This window comes from Mya arenaria, chromosome 10 (genome assembly GCF_026914265.1).
Source record: "Mya arenaria isolate MELC-2E11 chromosome 10, ASM2691426v1".
Classification (NCBI taxonomy): Eukaryota; Metazoa; Mollusca; class Bivalvia; order Myida; family Myidae; genus Mya; species Mya arenaria.
The window spans coordinates 28,762,413-28,780,114 of NC_069131.1; the positions used below are offsets into that span (position 1 = coordinate 28,762,413).

A 17,702-nucleotide genomic window follows, 5' to 3' on the forward strand; every position below is an offset into this window, starting at 1 on the left:
GTCGTTGATTGTTTAGCTTTGCACAAAAATAAGACAGTCATATGACAGGAATCTCTTTTTCCGATCGCTATAGACGATTCATATGTCTTAAATTAGACCGCTGCCATTTTGTTGTCACGTGACCGTCCGCCATTACAGAAGTGAAAGTTCCTGAGAGTCTACAAGAACGCTCACACGCCATTTAAATTTTAAAATTGAGACCAAACATGTCCTCCGAAAAGCAGCTACGTAAGTTGTTTTATTGGAACACTTTTTCTGAATGTAATTATATATATAGTAGACCGTATAGTTGTAACTAGCCGGTAAAAAGACAATTAAATACTGCCATATTGCCCTAAAAAACAAAATGGCGGACTTTATGTTTATCTTTTTAGAGGATTGTTCGTGTAATTAAAGTAAGAATATTTTTGGGTTTTTAAATAAACATTTATAAAAATGTAATATAAAATGTTTTCTTGACTGAAATAAACAATGACAATAGCCGTTAAACTTGCCAGAGTACATGCAATGTTGACCTGTTGACTGCCAAGAGATTTGACAGGTGTGAGAATTTTTTGTAAATAGCCTTGGGCTTTTAACTTATACACTCGGTTGTAATTATAAATACTTCCAACTCTTTTGCAAATAAATGTTATTTCAAAAAGAGGATTTATGTATGCATTACTTATTACAGGGCTGCCACCCGAGGACTTGAAGTGGGAAAAGAACAAAAGCAATGCCTGGCCTAAACTGATGTACGAGGATCTTGTTGACTATTTGATACATGCAAAAGCATATGATGGAAAGGCCATGAAATCCTTCAGGTCGTTGTACGGATATAACTATGTACAAAATGGTTGGATGTGTGATATGTGGTCCATTGAATGTGAGGGTATGACTTACATAAAGGCCAAAAATTCGCCGAGTCAGCCAGGCGTCGGACGCAAGGACTACAACTCATGGATTGCGGTTTCTAGTGAAAATACTGTTGAGACTGGCCATTGTACTTGTCCAGCTGGCAATGCCCGATCGTCTCTTCAAAGGTTTACGTCCAGGTGTCTTTGGCGTCACTGGTCGATATCCCATTTCCATCACGGGGATTGGGTTTTGCTTTGTAGGGCGCCCATCTATAAAGTGCTTCGAACAAACCCGAAAATATAGATTTATTTACACCTAAACAATTAATGAAAACAAATGTTTTAACATCATTTCTTGATTTAATGTTGCCGACAATAAGTGTGGTGCTTTTCCATTTTTAAGGGTGGCTGTTCACCATATAGGTTATGGTATACATAATACATAATATAAAAATATGCCACAGTAACTCCATTTTTTTCCAAAATTTAGCATAACTCACCACTGACTTGGTAGGAGGGTCAAAGCCTTTCCTGTTGATGGATTTCAACCACTGTAGGCGATTTTCTCCCGATGCCGGTATGCAGTGGAATTTGAACGCTACAAGACATGGACAGTCTTTGCCATTTACATCATTATGAAACTGGCAGGGCGAATTTTCCCAGTCGTAAAGTTTCTTCTGGTTATTGCTACAAATAACCACAACACACTGCCTTCCACCACCTCGTTTATATGGCATAATTGTCCGATATTTTATGCATTTATCTTAAACCGTTTGGTTATTTTTCCTACGGAAATATGAAAAATCTGCAATCAGCAATCTTATATCTCTGGTTTGCAGATATTTACGCAAAACTTTGCTCTTTCCAAGACAGAAAAATTATAATAGTTGTAAAAATGGTATATCTGTGAGATTGCAGCTTTAATGTACCAATGTACCGAACACATGTAATAAATAGTTTTAAAATCACTCCATGCATGACAAAGTTAAGACCCGGACACGCACGACTGAACTGTAATACAGTCTGTATATGCATCATTTCATCACGAGTAACCTGTAAATGTGACGTCGACGGAGTCTTTCTCGCGGCACGTCATATTTCTGTATTGAACACGCGTGCTAAATAATGTCGAAATCCCTCCATGCGTGACAAAATTACAGCCCCAAAACGTGAAAGACGGGGCTTAAGGTTAAGACGACGTTACCACACGGAAAAACAAAAACATAGATAATGTTGTCCTAGGAGATATTTTCTAGACGTTCGAAGTTCATTTTAATTTCAATTTTCCGAAACCATGTGAATTTTGTTTAATAATGTAAAATGTTGTAATAATATTACATCATCCTTAAAAAAAAAAAATTGTAAAATGATAAAACGTTGATTTCATGAATGATCGGTACTATGACATACTTCTCCGCAAACTGGAAATTCGTCCTCGAATTTGAGGAACACCAGTGCTAAGGAATGCATATAATTAACACTGAGAGCGCATTATGCTGCCAAACAGTGGTGCCACGGTCCCTTGTTGGGCGCCAAATGTCACAGGGTGAGAAAAGTGTGCAGCCAGAACGGGACTCGAACCCGGGACCCCTCCCTATCAGGGCGAGTGCTCTACCGACTGAGCTACCGGACCGCTCACACACCTCCTCAGCACATGTGTAGGTATCGGTACCGTAATGAAAAATGACTTTGTTTAAAATGTATGTGTCTATTTGTGTGTATTCGTAAACATGTAAAATGTTAGCACATGCGAGGTTCTTCGTACCCTTTTTATTAATGAATTTGAATATGAGAAAAAAACATATTGCCTCCATCCAACATTCCATTGGTAAAACCCCTGTTACACGAGGACCGCTTCACCACGGTATTCCAGAAAAAATCAAGAACGAAGATCGGCGCGAAGTGGCATCGCAAGCATCGCCGTGGCAACGCAGTGACATCGCCAATGAACGCGTAGGGATCGCAACGAACGCCAAGCGGCGGTGCGCAAATGAGCATACCCCCGCCACAAAAAACGCCATCGCATGGCGTTCTGATAAAAGCTTATTGTGATCGCCGTGAGATTGCCGTTGCAGCGCAGAGGTCTCAGAGCGAACGCAATGGTTATCGGTGGCGCTTGCCCGGCGATCATTCGGCGTTCTTTGCGATGACACGGTGTCCCCATCGTGCTTATACGCCGCTTTAACGCCGTGCAATCGCAGTGGCAAGGCGGCTAGATTTGACCATCCTCGACAACCAAGCGTATCATAACCTTTATGATACCCCTGGGCAAATCGGCTGTAAAATTGTCGTACTCATGAATAACTAATAAGGTGAATTCCAGCGGTGAGGTTATGGCCGAAAAGTAATGGTTGTAATCTCTGTTCGAAATAATGAAATAGGATCATGACTTACAAATAATTTTAGGCAGGATATTGTTAAATATACCGATAGCTCTTCACGAAGGAGATTCTTTCTTTTTTGTATTTCATTGTTCGGAAAATGCCTATGAATATTCAAAATTTACGAAGTTTCCCTAGCCAATTTACCCAGGGTATCATATATGCCGAGGATGCGTGTGACAGGGCATTAAAATTGCACTCTCGCAGATTAAACGTTTTGACAACTTTATTTATTTTTTGTCTTGGAACGTGCCAAGATCCACGGAAACCAGTTATAAAGACTGCTGACAAAAAAATAAATCACATTTTTTTTATATATAAGTTCAAAAATTTATGTTTAATTTATGCTTTTTTTAGGAACGGTTTATGCCATAAAACATTATTTTTCCAACGGAAATATGCCAATCTAGGATCTGATTTTTTATATGCAATCTTAAATCATTGGTTTGCAGATATGTACGCAAAAATTTCCCTTTCCAAGACAAAAATAAAAAAAGTTGTAAAAATGGTAAATCTGTGAGAGTGCAGCTTTAACAACCCCATCCAAATGGATTTGTTCAGTCATGCGGGTGGGGTTATAGAAAATCAAATCTTGGATTGAAATCACAATAAAAACTAAGAATTTGATATGTGAAAATGACTCCATCGAATTTCACTTAAAAGGGAAGGTGAATATACGTATTTAAATGTTCACTGGGGGGGGGGGGGGAGGAGGCGTCCAATCCCCAACATACCATTAACACAGTCACTATGTGTAAATATAGGTGCACCCTAGTCGGCATATCAATTTAAGCTAGTGTGATACTTTATATTGTGTGTAACCGAGATATAACTGCAGTCACAAACATCAAAGACATAGATAAGTTCTACTGGTCATCTAGATACATATGACAAGTGCAATGATTATTGATATGTATGATACTAAAAATAGGTTTTCAGGTTATATATTACAATTTAACATTTGATATGATAAACTCGAATATCAAATAATTACCTTAGAACAATCCATCTTAATTGCAAGTAAGACTAAATCTAATTTAGACGATTTTGAGACGATGCTACAAAATACAATGTCATGCATTCATAAATACCATACATAATTATTAAGAATATTATTAATAACAATATGTACATGTACGTAGCAAATGCGAATAAATTTGCACTTCACCCATGAAAACCAGTCGTGCGCGAATTGTTAGTGTGAAATGTGTTGGTAAGAACGATTCAATCGAAATGATCACAGGACAGCTGAGGTGGAGTTCGGTAAATAACAAAATAAAAATGGTATTGGGGTTTATATAATATACATATACACAACAACTTCGCCCCGCAAGGACAGCACAAACTTTTCTTTCAAGCATCACGGCAAGAATAACAAGTATAAAGATTCTTTTGAATTTGCACAAAGCTATTTAGCCCGTGGACATGTTGACATAAGTTTGAGTGAACTGATAGAGATTTGGTCAACCTTACCAACACTTTGATCAGTTTTCATGCTGGCGGCTACCGAGAAACATTTTCAGGTTGCAGGTATGTTGCATATTTTGCTCGCTGGTTTGGTTATTCATTTTAATAGCTGATACTTTCTTGAAATGTCCGGATAATGCATAAATGTTTCTATTCATTTTATGATTTTTTGCGATTATTGTCGGTAAAACAAAGCGTTCAGGTAATTTGATCATTCTAAAATAACCTTCTAAACAGTTCAAAGGCAGTGTGGCCGCTTTATCGGGATATATGTGTGTATATTTTTGAAACAACATAATTCTTCAGTTCATTAAAGGTTAGAATATCCAATTCATGTTTATTTGATTGCAAATTATTCTGTTATGTGATAATCCGTCCGGAATCCTAGTTATTGTGATCCCGACATAATAACGAATATCCATACAAACATACCTGATAAAGATGAGCACTAGCGTCGAATCTATGTATCGGATGATGATGGATATAAGGTGATCGTCAAGAAGTAATAAGTCCGTCAGGTCTCAGTCGTGGTCAGTCAAAGTCTGTCTGTTTCCTGCTAGCTGGTTCCCCACATCAGCTTCTACTAGACTGGTTATCATAAATAAATAACGTGACTGGTTCCCAGATCACAACACACCTCCCCCTTCTATTTTTTCAGATGTTTCATTATCTGTCTAGATATATGAAAATAGTAAATAAGCCTTATGTCAATTTGACAAAGCTAAAATATACCCAACCAATTGGGAAATTATTATTTGTGAAAACTTCCCAAATTTTCATTAAAAAGATCACTTAAAACACCCAACCATTGGATGATACCCCATTAACTGAAATGTTTGATATTTACAAATATCTACATATATATATAAATGAATGTCAACTGAGTATTACTCACTTGAAAAGTACCCAGCCATTGGGTTATCACATAAAATTGGTTACTAATTACCATGCATAACTGTCCACACACTTATGGAGCTGTATGCAATAAAATGTAAAAGTTTGACCCAACCATTGGGTTATAGTACAAAGAAATTGAATGTTATTTAACGAATCTGAGTTATGGCTTATTATCTGTCTTCCAATCTCCTTGTCGTTTATAATTTGTATAAACGTCTGGTATTTTCCATCGTCATGCTACATATGTCTTTTACAGTCGAGTTCCGACATTTGGCTATTTCAGCAGCTACATCCCCAATGAATTTGGGATTGTTCATACTAGCAGCTTTTGACATTTTCAGATATGGAGAATCCGTTTCAATTAATAACCGATTCTGTGGTACTTTCTGCAGTGCTGCTTGCTGATAATTGTCAAAGAACCAGACCATTCCAGTAAACCCAAAATAAGTATTGGGAAATTCCGACAGCCAACTTCTCATGGTCTCAGTTGTGCCAGTAAAGCAATGTAAATGAAAAGGTTGATTTCTGGCAGTGTTCCCACTAGTTTTGATGAGATTTAAACATCTTCGGTATAATTCTCCAGGTTCTTTGTCCCTTTGATCTCTTATATGTAGAATCACGGGAGTCCGGATTGAGACCAAACTTAAAACTTCTACCAACACCTTCTCTTGGTTCTCCCACTTCTCCTCTGGTTCCGTATGATCCAATCCTACTTCACCCAAAGCCACAACATTGGCAAGTTTTAATTGTTGATCTAACTTACAAAGAATTGACGGTAAACTGTCAATGGATGAAACGTTCCGTGGATGTATTCCTACCGAGGCTGAAAAACCGTGCCCAAGATGTGTATAATCTCCCAAAAAGTGTTTGGGATCGCAAAAATTGGCTATTCCACCTACCACTTCCACTTCATTTCTTGGAATTGAACCCACAGACACATTTATCAAATCTTGGGTAGAGCTGAACTTGTTTAAATTTAGTTTGAACAGTGAGCGGTCTAAATGGAAATGACTATCCATGGCTTTAGGTTTGGTTGGCACTGGAATCTCTTGTTGAACAGAAAAATTGTTGTCCCTGGCTTCAGAATTTGTTGGCACTGAACTGACTTGTTGAACCGGTGCCGTTGAAGTATTTATAGAAATTGGTTGTACTGTAGACGAACGAGTAGAAAGTTGGACTGCAGCGTCGTCTGTGTTTGTAGAATGCACTGTTCTTTTTCCTTCAGTTAGAGTAACTTCCAGAGTGTCTGGCATGTTTCTACGAAATTGATGCCTATCTTCAACTGACAGAGTTTGGATAAGTTCTAAAAGGATCCTCCAATGTCCAACCAGTGCCCAAGAATTAATTGGGTTAAACTGGAAATGTTTGGGACAATCCCAATTTTCAAGTTCTTTCCATAATTCCAACCACTCCTTCACTTCATCTGTAATAGGAACATTCTTGGAAATCCAAATTGTTTTTTGACAATAATGATAGAGTTTGACAATACTACGCTTGCTAACAATTTTCTCCGCGAGCCAAAACAAACTTTCAAGCCTAAAATTATGCATTTGGGAATTGTTCATGTTCTTTTGATGAAATTGTTTTGGAAGATGATGATACTCGACGTGTTGACGAAGATTTCTGAAAGCCCCACAAGACAGTGGACACGATTGGTCATTGATACGCACCTTTGACCCTTTGTTTGGAACTGAAGTATTGGGTCCTCTCTGTCTTAATGTCCTATCTCTTAGAAGTTGTGGATCTTGACTGGTTTCATCATCTGAGATTACTATTACATTTGAGTTTGAGTTTATATTGTTATTCATGTCAACCTCCATAGCTTCATCCAATATATTGGATTCTAATTTCACAGGTAGTATTGTCTCATTAATTTGACTAGACGAGATGTCAATAGAGTCTTTAATTTCAGTTTCCACCATCTCCTCTTCACCCAAAAATTGGGGTTCCAGATCCAAAATGGGAACAGATGTATTAATTTCAGTTTCCACTCTTTCATCACCGCCCAACAGATTGGGTTCCAAATCTAAACTTGATTCAGTTGTATGCATTCCACCCAGGTCTTTGGGTTCTAAATCCAAACGCGAGTCATTTGAAATTGATTCAGTTGTATGATTTCCACCCAAGTCTTTGGGTTCTAAATTCAATAGTGAGTCATTTGCCATATCATCTTCATCACCCAAAAGATTTGGGATAACTTCATCTGGGGTAACATTAGAGTCAACACTGAAAGAGTCCACCGGTTCACTTTTAACAGTATTTCCCAAAAAGCGAATATCCCTACTAGAAAAAACGTCATTACCAGTGTCTGTTGATAAACAGGAGTTTCCCTTTTTAATAGGTTGGTTACTCTTTCCCCAAATTGATTCCAATGATTTTAAACATTCGGTCGTTAGAATATTATCTGCATAACTTTTGGCCTCACGGATGAACTTAAAATTCCTACGCCCCTGTGCAATTTGGCATTGTTCTGTAACAATCCTATTAATCTTTTCTTGGTCTTTGACCAAACCTAATTGAAAGATCAATAATTTGGCAGATGGCATTTGGACTTTCCGTGAACAAAGAGTTTCCATTTCCCGTAAAATATCATCGGAATTAACTGGAATTATCTTTTCTGGTCCCTTCCATGATCTCTTTGGACTCCCTTCCAAAGACTCGGAATCTGTCATCCTGAAAAAATAAATACAGTTATACCACCTATGATGCCCTTAATCCCCCCTTTTACAAGCCGGACATTCATACACTTTGATGCTAGCGGCATCTATTTCTGTCACATTCACACATCTACCATGAAACCATTCCTTGCATTCATTGCATTGTATCATGAAACTACCATCATCTGTTTTTCTACATATACAATACAGTTCTTGCCTCTCATCCTTCTCTTTTTCCCTTGTACCCCGGTGGAAATTGTCCTTCAGAATTTCCCTTTCTTCCTGAATCCAAGCTGGCAATTCTGTTACTTTACAGGATTTCATTCTATCATGATTTACCACCGTTTCTATTTTCCGCAGCTTCACCTTATATAGATAAGGTGAAATTCTTTTTATGACCAGACCCGGGCCTTCCCATTGTTTTTCAAGTTTCTTCGACCTGCCTTTTTTCATTGATTTTTTCAGAATATAAATTGCATCCCCAATCTGATATTCTTGGCTGCTTAACCTGAGATCATAATCTTTTTTCATTGTCATTTGGGAAGATTGCAGTACCTTCCTAGCTATGCTATGAGCATTCTGTAAATTGAGTGCCAAAGATGAAACATATCCATCTGCAGATTTGTATACCTCACCTGGGCATGGATATATCAGATCTGCTGGCATAAACACTTCTCTTCCAAACATCATCTTATTGGGAGTGTATCCTGTACTTCTACAGATGGAAGCCCTTAGTGCTCCCGCAATCTGAGGTAAGAACTGATCCCAGTCATTTTGTTGATTGGAAACAAAACATCTCACAGCATCCATCAAGGTTCTGTTATAACGTTCCACCTGTCCATTACCCGAGGGCCTATAGGCAGTTGTTCTTGTTTTGTGTATTTTGAGTAATTTACATAACTCAATGAACAATTGACTTTCAAAGTTTGTTCCCCGATCAGTGAAAATCTCCAAAGGTAATCCCAACCTACTGAAAATATTTACCAACGCATTGGCTGTGTCTTCTGCTGATTGTGATTTGACAGGTACGCATTCTACCCATTTTGTGAATTGGTCTACAACCATTAAGACATGTTGGTTTCCCTCTTTGGTTTTTGTAAGAGGTCCCAAAAAATCAACATGTACTCGTTCCATTGGGCTTCCTGAGTGAAAGCTTGTTAATTCACACTTCGCTTTTGTGTTGGGTTTTTTTGCATTGACTACATTCTGGACAAGTTTTCACATACTCTAGTACATCTATTTTTAAGTGAAACCAGAAATATTTCAATTTAATTTTCTCTAGGGTTCGAGTTTCACCTTGATGGCCTGCCAATGGTATGTCATGATTGAGCTGCATTACTTCAGTTTTTAAAGTATCTGGGATAACCAACTGTTTATCCCCAGTTTTGGGGTTAACGCGCCATATGATTTCGTCAGATAAAATAAATGTGTCCCGATTTACCCAAAAGTACTTGGATTGGCAGTTCATTAAGAAGATAGCACCCTCTGTTGGTGCTGATTTTTCCACCAACCATAATCTCAGAACTTTTAAATCGTTATCTTTTATTTGTTCTTGTTTAACAACTTCAGCTTTCAGATCCCACAATTTGGTTGGGGTCAATTTGATCTTTTGTACTTTAGATAACGGTACAGCTTCATCAACCTCTTCAACAAAAGTTCCCCAGGTCTTTTCTAGTCTTTGACAATAGGGACAACCATTACAGGGTAGTTCCCCAAGCTTGGCTCCCAACCTGTAATGGTCACACATTTCCTCCCTTGGCATTCTTGACAATGCGTCCGCATTTCCGTGTTTGTTGCCTGGTCTATGAACAATTTCCATATCATAGTAACTCAATTCCTCTAACCAACGGGCAATTTGCCCTTGAGTTTCTTTGAATCGCAAAAGCCAAGTAAGACTATTATGATCTGTTCTTAGAGTGAATCTACGCCCTAACAGATAGTGTCTGAAATGTCTTGTCATTCGTATAACAGCCAACAGTTCTTGTCTAGTTGTACAATAACGCTGCTGTTCCTTAGTCATAGCAAAAGAGGCATACGCAATTACACGTTCTTCCCCCTGTTGTATTTGGTTAAGGACCCCACCAATGGCTTGGCAACTAGCATCAGTATCTAACACAAATGAGTCAGATTGATTGGGTAAACCCAAAACTGGAGCAACCGTCAAAGCGGTTTTCAAATTATCAAACGCATCTTGATGTTTTTTCTCCCAACAAAATACGTTTTTTCCTGTAAGCTCATATAATGGTTTTGCCTTGTGTGCAAATTCCTTTATGAACATTCGATGATAATTTACTAACCCTAGAAATCTTTCCACATCTTTCGTGTTCTTTAAATCAGGCCATTCAAGTAAAGCCCTGATATTTTCTTCCGTTACCTGTAATCCTTCAGGTCCAACCCACCTACCCAGAAATTCTACCTTTGGTTGACAAAGTACACATTTGTTAGGTTTCAGTTTTAATTGGTAAGTACGGAACCTTACAAATACTTCGCGCAAGACCTCCAAATGTTTGGAAAAGGTTTCCCCCATTGGCATGATGTCATCCAAAAATGACAAAAGTGTTTTCCAGTTCAGGCCCCGCAGAACCAGATTCAGCGCCCTAGAAAATGTTGATGGCGCATTACATAACCCAAATGGCATTCGTAAGAATTCATAGGTACCAAATTTGGTAATGAAAGCTGTCTTTTTCCTATCTTCTTCCTTAACCCTTATTTGCCAATAAGCCGAATTTGCATCCAGTTTACTAAAGAATTTCTGTCCAGCAAGCATGTCTATACAGTCTTCCAATAGCGGTAATGGATAGACATCCTTAACTGTGACAGCATTCAGGCCCCTATAATCAATGCACCATCTGACATTACCATCTCTTTTCCGAATCAGAACTGGTGCTGAACACCACTCGGAAATTGAGGGTTGTATAACCCCTATGTTTTCCATTTTCCTTAAATGTTCTTCCTCCTCATTAGCAAATGAGACCGGTGTTCGCCTCATTTTTTGTCTTACCGCGGGTGCATTTCCTGTATTAATAGAATGTTCAATTTCTGTAAAATTACCAAGATCATACTCTGATTCCGCAAACACATCTTGAAACTCAATAAGTAATTTGAGTAATTGTTGTTGCTCCCCCTCTTTTAACTCTACTTTTGATCTATTGAATAAATCCTGCAAATGTTCAGGCAAGTGTTTTTTACTTAGATCTTTACTTGAATCCAAATTAACTTGGAATATATGCTGACCCGAAATTTCTTCAGGTATTTTTGGCAGCACCTGAACTTCCTCAGCATTACCTATATGAAAATTTTTCTTCAATTTCACATGACTGTCTGTTAGATTTACCACCGCCAATTTTACCTGTTTGACATTTGAATAAATGGTCTCAGGAATAAGTAATCTTTCATGATTTATTGGTTCGATATTAAATGTATTTAAAGATCCCTTTACATCACACTTAACATTGACGATTGTTTGTGGTGGTATGACAGTATTCTTTTTAACTGTTACTTTAACTATAGCAACCTCTTTTTCAAAATGCTCCTTCATTTGGATCTTTTGACCACTTACTAAAATGTAGGACAATGGAATATTTATCAAGACTTGATGTTTTTTCATGAAATCTAACCCCAGCAACATATCATCTTCTATTGGTGCGACATAAATTTGTTCATCAAATTCATTATCACCTAACCCTATCTTAACTGGACCTATAACTGCTCCCTGCATTTTCAGATCTCTACCCGCCGTGTTCATAGTGACCTTCCGCAAAATCGGAATATTACCAGTTAATTTTTTAAACATATGATCAGAAAGCAAAGTGACCTCAGCAGCAGTATCTATTACTGCCTCAATGTTTACTCCCTGAACTGAAATTGGAATTCTGAACATGGAATCAGAACGAACTTGTCCAATAAAAATAGTTGGTACAGGCTTTTGGCCACTATGAATCTCATGGGTCGTAGTTTGGCCTTCTACTCCGACCCGCTGTCGTTTAAATCACTCTCGACAAAGTTTACTTTCTTTTCATTTTTTGTTTTTACCTTAACCTGTTGCTTTTCAGGACAATCAGATTGAAAATGTCCTGATTTTCCGCATTCAAAACATCTCTTACCAGTAGACGTCGAGCGGAATGATGGTGAGGGAGATCTTTCCCTCCTTTTCTGCGGACAATCAGGCCGTATATGTCCCTTTTGATTGCAATGATAACATCGCACTGGACTTCTGTTTGGTGACATTGATTCCGATCGCCTGGTAGATTGTTTTGTGTCTAAAATTTGATCAATCTTACCTATGAGCTTGTCCATTTTTTCTTCCAATCTGGACACCCGATTCTCAAGCATTTCGCTTCGGGATGTACGAGAAATTTCCGCTATTTTTTTCTCTTCTGATACCTTTTTAACTGTTTTAGGTTTTCGATACATTAGGCTACGAGTGTGCATTGCCCACTTCATTTTGTCTAATGCTTGTGCAATAGTCACTGGCCTATCCCTTATTACGCTTTCCCCAGATATTTGATCTTGGGCGCCTAAACAAAAACGCAGTATGGACTGTTTTGTCATGTATTGTTCGGGAAGTTCCCGAAATGCCATACCCGCCAGTGTCAGGACTCTATCTGCCCAATCATCTAATGGTTCTTCTTCCATCTGTTCTGCACTAGAGAAAGTTACCATAGCTGTGTCAGTTAATTCTTTATAACCGAACCTACTTGATAATTTCTCTACCATCATCTGAAATGGTAACTCACCATTCTTGGTATGAATAGTGTAGAACTCGCTTGCTTTGCCCGTGAGACTCAGACAGAGATAGTCCAACTTCTCTTCATCTGTCCATTTTCCCCTTATCATATACTTTGTAAATTTTGTATAAAATGCTTGCCAACTGCTATTTCCATCAAAGGATATGTTCTTGGGCAAATGTTGGAACCCCTTATCACTTTCTTCCTTTCTTTTTGTGGGTCTAGGTCCCCTTTGTCTAAATCCATACCCACCCAAATCATCAAACTGGGACTCCCGCCCTAGAGATTTTTTCTCTACCTCCTCCTCCCTGAAAATAGTCTTTGTGGCACCGGGCCCTTTTTGTTTCGCCCCTAGCCCCCCAAATTCATCAAATTGGGACAACTCCCGTCCAAGAGTAAATTTTGGAACACTTCCCCCATTATCCTCTTTGAACCTACCCGGAATCGGGTTTGGATAATTATTTGCCATTTCTCCAAATGGTAACCCCCTTCCCTGAAAGTTACTTGGAGTATGAGTAGGAGTAATTTGCTCGGTTTTCAAACCCTCCCTATCAAAACTGGTATGTGGTATACCTTGATACCCTGGTTGATACCCCATATAGCCTGGAAACATGCCGTTCATTCCCCCACCCTGTTGCAATTGGGGGTGCATCATGTATGGGTGCATAGGATATTGATACATCCAAGGTGGTTGCATGTTTGGGAATGCACCCATTTGATATGGAAGAGTTGATTGCATTGGTGGATAAGATTGATAGGGATTCGATGTTTGCATTGGTGGCTGAGATTGGTATGTATTAGGTGGTTGCATTGACATATGGGATTGGTTCGGTATTTGCATTGGTGGCTGAGATTGGTATGTAGTAGGTGGCTGCATTGACATATGGGATTGGTTTGGTAGTTGCATTGGTGGTAACAAGTTCTGGTTTGCCATGGAATAATGTTCAAATGTCTGAGGTAATGTGGCCCCCATATTTCCTGAATGTTCATTTAATTGAACTTTTGGGAAGGTATCTGTAATGTCTTTTTCAATGACCCTACTTTGCTCTGGAGGGCCCTGTAAATTTGCGGTACCAATAGCATTGGTAATTCTCTCAATCGCTACGCGTTGCGCTTGCAAAGCACCCTCCCCTGACTTTTCCTCTACCTCTTCCTCCTCATCACTCTCTATCGCTTGCTTACACAAGCCCTTTCCTGTCTCTCCAAAATACACTTTATCCCAAAATTCTTGGGTTACTCTCAAACCAGATATTGCCTTAATGTCATCTTTTGTTACCAATCCGCATTCCCCTCTTATTGCTAATATCTTTAATGCTATTTTTGGGCCAATGCCTGGCAACATACGCAATTCATCCGAATCCGCATTATTTAAGTCAACTTTTTCTATGCTTTCTGCCATTTTACTTATTTTCACCTCCAAATTGTATTGGAATTTATTTTAACTATAAACTTGTACCGGTTTTACAAACTTAAATCAGATGCTGATTATAAGGATCAAATCCAAGTTCTTGGAATAAGTTTTTATTCCCAGAAGAAGATCAATACCTCAGTGACTTTTTATTAATCTAGTTCCAATATTTTGGAAATAATTAATGGATTGTACAACTGAACACTTTTTTATAGTTTTAATTCTTAATAATTACAATGTAATTCAGGTGATCTCAAAATATATATTATAGTTATGTCACAATTTCAAAATACCTACGCGTTTCCTAAGAACTTAGGAACAGTCCACTTCTCCTTGAAAAATATTCTTGTACTGCTGGACTGTTATGTTTTGTCTCAAACGGTCATAATTACCAAATAATCGGTAGATATAACAAGCACAATGCAAATGTCTTTCTCCCCAGTTTACACAATGCAATGACCAAGTAATTGGTAATTCACTATTTTTTAAAATTTTAATTATATAGAATTATCAATAATTTAGAATATCTATTCCAACACTGGAAATTTACTTTAAACAATAATTGTATTGGACACCTGTTGGTTTGTTTACACAGATAAGTAGTTATTGACAATGATTATGTCCCAACTTGAATCCTTTTTGACACCAAGTAGTATTTAGTGACAGTTATTTTATTTGACACCGAGTAGTATTCAGTGACAGTTATATTATTTGAAACCGAGTAGTATTCACTGACAATGGTTTGTAACTTGTCAGACATTCAATATCCAACAATTTGGATGTGATGTTTAGTTTAAACTTTAACTTACTTCACCGTCAAAAGTCAGCAACTGGCGCCCTCAGGTATAGGAGAGCTGAATATTCCCCAACTTATGGCGATGAACAAGCCACTTCCGGTCAACGAAACGTCACTTCCGGTTAACGTCGGAATGTAATATGCATGAAATACGCTCTAATTCTACAAGACATGCATCAAAAATATGTCAGTAAACAATTTTTAGTGCAAACAATTTAGATGAAATAGAAATATTCAACGGAAAATCTCCCGGCAAATTTCCAAATATCAAATTATAAATTATGATATAAAAAGGCCAATAATTGGTCTATTTCAATTGCATGTTATACACAATTCATTAATCCAATGTATTTTCAACAATACACTGAGCAATTATTACAATTTGAAAATACAACGGAAGCCTGTCCCGATAAATTTCAAAGTGACAAGTATCAGAATATTAAATCCTGAAATAACGGACCAAAATATCAACAGTTGGTCCAAATCAATTGCAATTCATAAATATAACATACATCCAATGTATTCTCAACGTGTCATTGAGAAATAATTGCAATATAATGATTTGAAAATCTTGAAACACAAATTTTCAAGATGGCTGCCAACCACAAAATTGAGACTTTTTGGCAACAATTTAAACGCAGGTAAAATGTACCAGTTTAAGTCGCAGCGCCATTATTGTGATCCCGACATAATAACGAATATCCATACAAACATACCTGATAAAGATGAGCACTAGCGTCGAATCTATGTATCGGATGATGATGGATATAAGGTGATCGTCAAGAAGTAATAAGTCCGTCAGGTCTCAGTCGTGGTCAGTCAAAGTCTGTCTGTTTCCTGCTAGCTGGTTCCCCACATCAGCTTCTACTAGACTGGTTATCATAAATAAATAACGTGACTGGTTCCCAGATCACAACACAGTTAACCAGGTTTTTCAGTTGAGTTTCCGTCTACGCGACCATCCTGCACCTGCAATGCGTTTATGGTGAGTTCCCCGTCCACATCATGGAGCCCGAACAATCGAAACACACCTAAACCACCAAAAGGACCCCTCATTCAACCGGAAGTGATGCCCCTTGCCACCTGAAGTGATGTGTCAACAACGATACCTCCGCCCGACCCATCGACACACACCTACACCCTCTCAATCGTCGCGCCTACCTGCTGACTTGGATAACATAATAACAAAAGCAGTAAAAGCTGAGTTTCTTTTTTCCCACATCGATGTAATTGAAATTGTTAAAAGCCTTCAAAACTATTTCACGTTTTCAGTTATGGATGCAGTACGTATCTTCGTGTGTACTTATGACAGGACCTATGGGGTATTGTCAATATTTCTATATAGGTGCAACTCATGAGGTATCTTATGTATCTTTTTCACGGGCTAGCGTTTGATATCAAATACAAAATATTTATTGTGAGGACCCCAAAACTTAGTGATGGACCCAGCGGGTGTTTTCAGTATTAATTTATGGACCCACTCATGGTAACTCTTATCTTTATTTCAGGGGCCACCCTCATGTGGTAAATACGTATTTAGTTATAAGACCAGTCCCCAATTGACGTATTATTTAGTTGTTGTTTTTTTCTTTTTATATATTAACAGCTCTATATTGAAATAGAATTACATGGTTTTGGTTTCATGTTTTAGTTTCTACTGTTCTCTTATGCAACCGGAAGTGATGTCCCTTGCCACCTGAAGTGATGTTTCATTGAAAAAACCTCTTCTCGGAGAGTCTTAGCGTAAGCTGACTTGGATAACAAAAGCAGTAAAAGATGAGTTTCTTTTTTCCCTCTTCGATGTTATTCAAAAAATTTAAGCCTTCAAAACTATTTCACGTTTTCAGTTATGGATGCAGTACATATCTTCATGTGTACCTATGGCAGGACCTATGGGGTATTGACCATATTTCTATATAGGTGCAACTCACGAGGTATCTTATGTATTTATTTCAAGGGCCAGCGTTTGATATCAAATACAAAATATTTATTGTGAGGACCCCAAAACTTAGGGATGGACCCAGCGGGTGTTTCCAATATTAATTTATGGACCCACTCATGGTTACTCTTATCTTTATTTTAGGGGCCACCCTCATGTGTTAAATACGTATTTAATCATAAGACCAGTCCCGAATTGACGTGTTATTTAGTTGGTTTCTTTCTTTTATATATTAACAGGTTTATATTGAAATAGAATTACATGGTATTGTTTTATGTTTTAGTTTCTACTGTTCTCTCATGCAACCGGAAGTGATGCCCCTTGCCATCTGAAGGGATGATCCATCGACAGGACCTCTTCTCGGACAGCCTTCGCCTCGCTTACGTTGAAAGCAACTTTAGGAAAAGATAAGTTTCATTGTGCTCACTCATGTTTTAAGAAGTTGTTTAAAGCCATATTGTCTGCTTCGCATTTTTTATTTGGCGAAAGTAAAACAATAAAAAGTTAAGCAAATGCAAGGATCATTAAAATATCAAAGTTATCACAAACAATATGCTCGAAACGATTGTTTTCATTTCATTAGTAAGTCTGTTT

General features: G+C 38.0%; 1 protein-coding gene across 2 annotated transcripts; it reads right to left on the reverse strand.

The window, feature by feature from the left end:
* Positions 1-5,079: 5,079 nt before the first annotated feature.
* LOC128204145 (uncharacterized) lies at positions 5,080-16,080 on the reverse strand. Of its 2 annotated transcripts, none has more exons than XM_052905514.1 (3): positions 15,886-16,080; positions 15,188-15,331; positions 5,080-8,254 (listed from the first exon to the last, which is right to left on the reverse strand). In XM_052905514.1, exon 3 carries the CDS (start codon positions 8,251-8,253, stop codon positions 5,779-5,781), a length of 2,475 nt encoding a protein of 824 aa, XP_052761474.1. In that variant the 5' UTR covers position 8,254; positions 15,188-15,331; positions 15,886-16,080; the 3' UTR covers positions 5,080-5,778. The 2 variants fall into 2 exon arrangements, with proteins under 2 accessions (XP_052761474.1, XP_052761473.1); XM_052905513.1 differs by having other exon boundaries at positions 15,183-15,331.
* Between the last annotated feature and the right edge of the window lie 1,622 nt (positions 16,081-17,702).